The 7,500-nt window shown below is 41.1% G+C and overlaps 1 protein-coding gene across 1 annotated transcript in view; it reads left to right on the top strand.

Annotated features, from left to right (window-relative positions):
• Positions 1 to 5,368, top strand: part of LOC122246356 (uncharacterized) — a 101,731-nt gene extending 96,363 nt beyond the window's left edge. The window contains exons 6-9 of the mRNA XM_086543585.1: positions 70 to 240; positions 1,726 to 1,820; positions 1,944 to 2,548; positions 5,277 to 5,368. Of these exons, the coding sequence (XP_086399711.1) occupies positions 70 to 240; positions 1,726 to 1,820; positions 1,944 to 2,548; positions 5,277 to 5,348 (943 nt within the window). The 3' untranslated portion in view covers positions 5,349 to 5,368. The remainder of the gene's footprint in view (positions 1 to 69; positions 241 to 1,725; positions 1,821 to 1,943; positions 2,549 to 5,276) is intronic.
• The last annotated feature ends 2,132 nt before the right edge of the window (positions 5,369 to 7,500 follow it).

Here is a 7,500-nt window from a genome sequence, read left to right as displayed (position 1 = left end):
AAGATAAAAATAAATGAATAAATAAAAATAAAGAAAATGAAAACCGGTGTCTTGTGTCTCGACCTTCAGGAGTCAGTGTGGCGCAGGCTGTGGGCAGATGGAAGGCACCGACCCATACCGCTTCGAGTACCATGCTGCGCAGCTCGAGAAGTTCTTACAAGAATATCGCTGTCTTCAAGAACAACTCTTTCACATGAAGCAATCGTACCAGGCACAGCAGCGCTCCGGCTCAGCTCCTAGGTATGTGGTGGTGGTGGTGGTGTGTGGTTCTGTGTGGTTTTGTTTTCGGTGGTTGGGGTGTGTGGTTGTGTGGTGGTGTGCGTGGTAGTGTGGTATTATGGTAGTGTGGTGGTGTTTGGTGGTGTTCATGGTGTGTGTTTGTGTGTGCGTGGTAGTGTGGTGGTGTTCATAATGTGTGCGTGGTGTTTGATGGCGTTGGTGACGTGTGGTGATGTTCGTCGTGTATGCGTGGTTTGTGATGGTGTGTGTGTGTATGTGTGTGTGTGTCTATATATAGATATATATATATATATACTTATATATATATATATATATATATATATATATATATATATATATATATATAAGTGTGTGTGTGTGTGTGTGTGTGTGTGTGTGTGTGTGTGTATGTGTGTGTGTGTGTGTATGTGTGTGTATGTGTTTATGTGATTCGTTAGTTGCACTTGTAATGAGCATTTTCTTTTCCTCTTTAAAAAATGAATATGTCCTATTCCATTCCGTCATTATGTTCACATCATTCCATTTCATTTCATCATTACTAAAGTCTTTAAATGAGACAAATAAACCTACATCCTTCCATATCAATCCCACATGAAAGGTAGCCCTAATATAAATAATTAAAGGGGCTGTTAAAAAAAGAGATAGAACCGGCCTTTGCTTGCACCTTGCCCTCGTTTGCACATTTCCCTCGGGCCTAATAGACTTGGTTCAACTATGTCGCCTTATCAACCGGAGTCGCTTGGGTGCTATCCTTGTGCTTATATTTCTTGGCAGCATCCTTTGTGCTCATCTCGGGAGACAGGAAAGATGCTGTAAATAGGATCGTTGTAACACAGGATCTACATAACTTTTGGGATGGGACGCTATAGAGTGGGGTCTGACTACTTTTTTTTTGCTTTTTTTTGTTTTTTTTTTGTTTTTTTTTTTTGCTTTTTTTTTTGCTTTTTTTTTTACCTAACACTGGCTTAAAATTCTAGCCTGGCTTCTTCCCTAACTTTGCGGAGTTTTATTAGCATAAAGGTCAGGCCTATGGAGGAAAGATATTATGATTACCCCTTTATAGTCTCCAGGAGATTGAGTTCATACTTTCTCGAAAAAAAAAAAAAAATCACGGAAGGACCAAAGGAAAGGGGAAAGGGAAATAGGGAAGGGGAGAAGCCCTGTTGTTTCCAGAGTATGATGTTCCTTGAACTTTGATTAACTCGAGTTTTACAGGAAGTAAAGTTTTAGATTTATTAATGGCAGAGAGCAAGGGGTGGCGGATGGTTTCAGGACTAAGGGACTAAGAAATACATATATCCATCTTATTCTTGCTCCACCGGAATTGCGTAAATATTGTTATTAGAGAAGGTGGACAGAAGGCAAGAGGGGCGAATTCCACTGCCACTTTACCACTTCACAAATGACTCGTGCAAACTTTTGATCGTATTATCATACTTGTATAATTTTGTTATCAGAGTGAATAAGGCCTTGTTTTCTCCCCAGGCTGGATTGCTGTTCGGAGGCCTACCCCCCTCCCCACCACCCCCCGCCACCGGGCTCCCACCATGCCCCCGCGCCCCCGCCTCCACCCCCCCCCCGCGCCACCCCCCCCTCCACCCCCCCCGCACACCCCAATCCCCCCCCCCTCATCCCCCACCTACAACCCCGCCCCCCCCCCCCCCCCCACTCTTGGGAACCAACACAACCAACCTCGCCACCAGGACTACATAATATCACCACCCTGTTTCGCTGTGCCCCTGCCCGTCTCGTGTGCTTCCCATACCGCCCCCGGCCCCGCCCACCCTCCTTCGGGCCCCTCCCACCCCTGCTCGTCTCACCCCCTGGCCGTCCCCCCCCACCCCCCGCCGCCCTGTTCTTCGCACCCTGCCTCCTGTCCCTCCCACCCTGTGCCCGCCCCGGCTCCTGCCCCCAAGTCTCCCCCCGGGACCATCCACGCCGCCGCCCTCCCGCCCGCGATGACGTCATCCCGCTCCTCGCCCACCTCGGCCTCGCGCTCCTCCCCGACGCCCGCCTGCCGAACCTCCTCTTCCTCCTCCTCCTCCGCCGCCGCCTCCGCCTCCGCCGCCGCAGCCCCCTGTCCTCCTCTCCTCCCCGCCCTCTCCCGCACGGGCTCCACCGGCTCCCGGCACGCCCAGAGGATATCCCCGCCCGCCCTGAAGACGTCCCAGACCGAGCCCCTCAAGTCTATCCTGAAGAAGCCCCAGCAGGAGGGCGGCGCGCACCACCATCAGCAGAAGCAGGAGCAGTGGAGGGGAGACGGTTCCAGGAGGGCGCAGCAGAAGAACAGCGATCCCTCGGGGACTTGGTGGGTGGAGTAGAGTAGCGCGCGCGCGAGAGGAGGAAAGCGCGCAGCGAGAGCGCGCGAAGCATAAGGCGCGGCGCGCGAGAGTCTCTCTCTCTCTCTTCTTCTCACACTCTCTCTCTCTCTCTCGTTCTTCTCTCTCTCTCTCACCGTCTCCCCTCTCTCCTCCTCTCTCAAGCTCTCTCTCTCCTCTCTCTCTCTCTCTCTCTCTCTCTTTCTTTACCTCCTATCCTCTTCTCCCTTTCTTCCTTCTTTCGTCCCTCTCTCTCGCTCTTTCTGTTCTCTTTCTCCCCTCCTCTTTCATCTCGCTCTCTCTCTACCTCGAGAGAGCGGAGGAGGGGCTCCTCTCTGCGTAAATCGCTATCTCTCTATCATCTATCTATGCTATCTACGTCTCTGCTCTCCCCCCCCCCCCCCCTTCCGATCATTCTCTTTTCCCTTTCTCCCTTCCTCCCGTTCCTCTCTCTCTCTCTCTTTCTCTCTCTCCCTCTCCCTCTCTCCTAGCTACCTCTCCCTCCACTCTCTCTCTCTCTCTCTCTCCTCCCCTCTCCCCCCCTCCTCCTCCCTCCTCTCTCTCTCTCTCTCTCTCTCTCTCTCTCTTTCTCTTTCTCACCTAGCTCTCTCTCTCTCTCTCTCTTTCTCTGTCTCTCCCTTTCTCTCTCCCTTTGTCTCTTGTCTCTGTCTCTCTTTCTCTCTCTCCCTCTCTCCTACTTTCTCTCTCCCTCTCTCCTACTCTCTCTCTCTCCCTCTCTCCCTCTCTCCTACTCTCTCTCTCTCCCTCTCTCCTACTCTCTCTCTCTCTCTCTCTCCTCTCTCTCTCCCTCTCCCCTCCACGCCCGTCCCTCCTTCTCTCTCATCTCTCTCTCTCCTCTCCATCTCCCTCTCCCACCCCCCCTCTCTCTCTCTCTCTCTCTCTCTCTCTCTCTCTCTCTCTCTCTCTCTCTCTCTCTCTCTCTCTCTCTCTCTCTCTCTCTCCGTCGTCTTTTGATGAACACTGCATGGCTTCAGAGATAAAGGGATCATCAATTGCAAATCAATATCTTTCCGATCCCCGTGTGATTGCAATTTCATAGACATCAGAGGAGCGGGCTCGTCTCTCGATTAAGTATTAATTATCATCTATTTTGAAGACTTTCATATCTCGCCTGGATCGATTAGCATATCTGTGTCATTTGTTCTATATCTGGTAGCCAATACAGCAGTGTTTCAATTATCATTCCGATAGAGGCCCTAGCAATTGCAACTGATCTCATCGCGTAATATCTGGCCTGTGCATTTCCCGCGATCGAGTGTTATCACGCTTATATTGCTCATGGCATGGTCTTTTCATTATATATATATATTTTTTTTTCTTCTTCTTCTTCTTTAAAACAAAGACATGCAGGGTCTGGTGAATAAGGATTCTTCTAAGGATTATTATACCATGCACACACACACCAACATGCGAGTCATGCAACGCGATGCAATGGAATAAAGATCTCGATTCCATAACATGGAATTCCAAGAGATTGCTGCCCCAATCTTTGCAATATGAACATAACGTGCTGGTTCTGTTATCTTGTGTAGGTGCGTGTTATGCATGTACTTCAATTCAAGATATTTATCAGCTATTGAAGATCAATGATATTGTTGTAAAATGTTTATATTTAAGTCATACATGAAAATTGATGACATGAATATAACCTTAAAATCTGGGATATGGATTTATGAAATGTTATTACGAAATGATAATTCGAGTATCATTAGTTACAAATGATATAGTTAAGAGATATAATGGATAAGTTGAAGAGACGATGTTCATCTTGAAGGACAAGAAAAAACATATCTGATTCCCTTTTTTCACATTCATTAAAATGAATATTTTCAGAATATACGTGTCTATGCAAATGAACTGGATAGTTATCAATGCACGTTTCGTGGTACAATAACTATATGAATTTATTATGTTTACCTTGTTGGAAATTTTTTATTTTGCTTGATGAAATTATGTGATATTATGTCTATTTACGTTGCTCTTATGCTTACATTGAAGCAGATGCATATTCAAATGTACGCATGTTTTATATGTTATTTTTCAAAGAGAGAGGAAGAGGAGGAGAGGAGGAGGAGAGAGAGGGGGGGGGGAAGAAGAAGGAGGAGAGGAGACGGGGTGAGGAGAGATGGACGGGAGAGGGGAGGAAGAGGAGAGAGAGAGAGGAGATGATGAAGAGAGAGAGAGAGAGAGAGGTGAAGAGAAGAGAGAGAGAGAGATAAGAGAGGAGAGGAGGAGGATGAGAGAGGAGAGGAGGAACGATGAGAGAGGAGGAAAAGAGAGGAGGAGGAGAGAGAGAAGGAGAGAGAGAAGAAGAAGAGAGAGAGAAAGAGAGAGAGAGAGAAATGATTAGATAGATAGAGAGAGAGAGAGAGAGAGAGAGAAGAGAGAGGGGCGATGAGAGAGAGAAAGAGAGGATGAGAGAAGAGAGTGGAGAAAGATTGAGAATTATAGATAGATAGATAGAGAGAGAGAGAGAGAGAGAGAGAGAGAGAGAGAGAGAGAGAGAGAGAGAGAGAGAGAGACGCCTTAATTTATTCAGCTATGCATGTTCCGTTTATATATTTCTCATGAATAGGCTAATATTGCATATTTCGTTCTCTGTGTTTCATTTTAATCTGCATTTCAATCCTCCCAGATATCTTTACTTGATTAAATCATGAATTATATTCTAAATTCTATTTATTTCTGTGTTGACAGATCCGGCAGCTGTTTTTAAAGCGGAGAAAAACGTGCAACCCGAAGGCGTGTTGCTGTGAAGTCCTGCAATAAACAAAGGGCAAAAACTAAAAAATAAGAGAAGAAAGGAAGTCAAAATTTAAAAAAAAGCAAATACAGGAATTTCGAGGGGGGGGGGGGGATAGGTGGGGGGGGGGGGGGGGGTGAGGAGGGGAAAAACGACGGAAAGGCGTATAGGAAGACATATTCTTTAGGCCTTTTGAAAGAGAACAAAATTAGAGCCAAAGTTAGCAACGGGGCTAGCTTCTGTCTATACCAAAGCGTATCTCCGAGTCAGCACAAATTAGTAACTGTGTGTTTTATTTATCAAGTGTTTGTGCTGCTCTTACGTGCGGGTTCTGCAGAGAGCATGTTGTCCTCGGGTGAAGCATGTAGGTGATTGAGGTCAAACAAATAGCGCTCTCTATGTGCGATTTAGGACAACATATAACTATCTATGTTTTGTTCCGGAATCAAAGCATGTGTTAATTAATGTGTGGTTTCAGTCACACATTGAACTTCATTGAAGGAAGACATTTTTATATTGGCTAATAGGCCCCCCCCCCTCCTACCTGCTGATGTTTATTTCACATATGTTCATGAGTTTTGATTTCATTCCGTAAAACATTTCTCTAGAAAATTCCAAATGCTGGCGACTTTGCTCATAAGGTTTCCGTAAAAAATGTGATGTATTGTTATGATAAATGCACACACACACACACACACACACACAAACATACACACAATCAAACACTCACACACACAGATACACACACAGACACACACACACACAGATACACACACACACACACTCACACTGACACAAGCACATTCACACACACAAAAGAAATAAAACGCACACACGCATTCACATATATTACATACACACAGTCACTTACACACACACTCACTTGTGTGAGGTGATATATATATATATTATATATATAGATGTATAGATATATATATATATTTGATAATATATAATATTAATATATATACTGACACATATACATATACATAGTGAATAATACATATAAATATATTACAATATACATATACATATATATATGTATATATTGTTATATATATAATATATATTATATATAAATATATATATATATTAGATATATATATGGACATATGTATATATATATAGATGCTAGAGTATGATATATATAATAAAAATATTATATTATATGTTATATAATTAATTTTATATATATAATTAGATTTATATATATATATATATATATGATATATATATATATATACTTATGTGAGGGATATATATATATATATACATATGTAGAAATATTATATAATTATACATATATATACCATTGATTTATATATATATATAGGTATTTATATATATATATATATATAATATAAATAACTGTATAGGTATAATAAATAATTATACATAATATGTTTTTAATATACATACATAATTTATATATGAGATTATATATATATATATTTTGTGGTTTTTTTTATATATTTTTTCATATATGCATATACATAGTTTTATATACATATATATATATAGTATAAATATATTGATATTATCTAACTTTGGTATATATATATGTAAAATATACGTGTATATATATTTTATATTGATATATAGTGAATATATATATGAGATATATATAGATATATGGGATATACATAAGTATGGTGTTTACATATTAATATATATATAAACATATATATATAATATTATATGAATATATATATAAACAAAAATATATATATATGTAAAAATGTATATATATGGATAATTGAGAGAACATACATATATCTTTATTAATATAATATATAGTTATATATATAAAACTAAACTAAATATATATAATATTTTATATATATTTATATATATAAGTATAGGGTATGTATATGAGAGATACTATATATATATATATTTTTATATATATAGTCTTTTTATATATATATTGAGTATATATTAGAGAAATAGACTATGTCATACAAGACTTATGAAGTTATAACGACAAGAATCTACCAAAAAACTATATACCAAAACGTATATAAATAATACATACATTTCATTTATGTGTTAAGTGGTGTTGTGTGTGGGTTGTGTGGGCGTGGGTGGGGGTGGGTGTGTACGTGAGTGAGTCAGTGTGGGTGGCATGTGTGTGTGAGTATAGATAACCATATATACTATAGATATTAAAAATAACTA

Source organism: Penaeus japonicus, unplaced genomic scaffold, assembly GCF_977035675.1.
Source record: "Penaeus japonicus unplaced genomic scaffold, GWHDUDI00000001_assembly GWHDUDI00000013, whole genome shotgun sequence".
In the NCBI taxonomy this organism is placed as follows: Eukaryota; Metazoa; Arthropoda; class Malacostraca; order Decapoda; family Penaeidae; genus Penaeus; species Penaeus japonicus.
The sequence above is the reverse complement of the archived record's forward strand: the minus strand, read 5'-3'. Positions and strand labels throughout refer to the sequence as shown.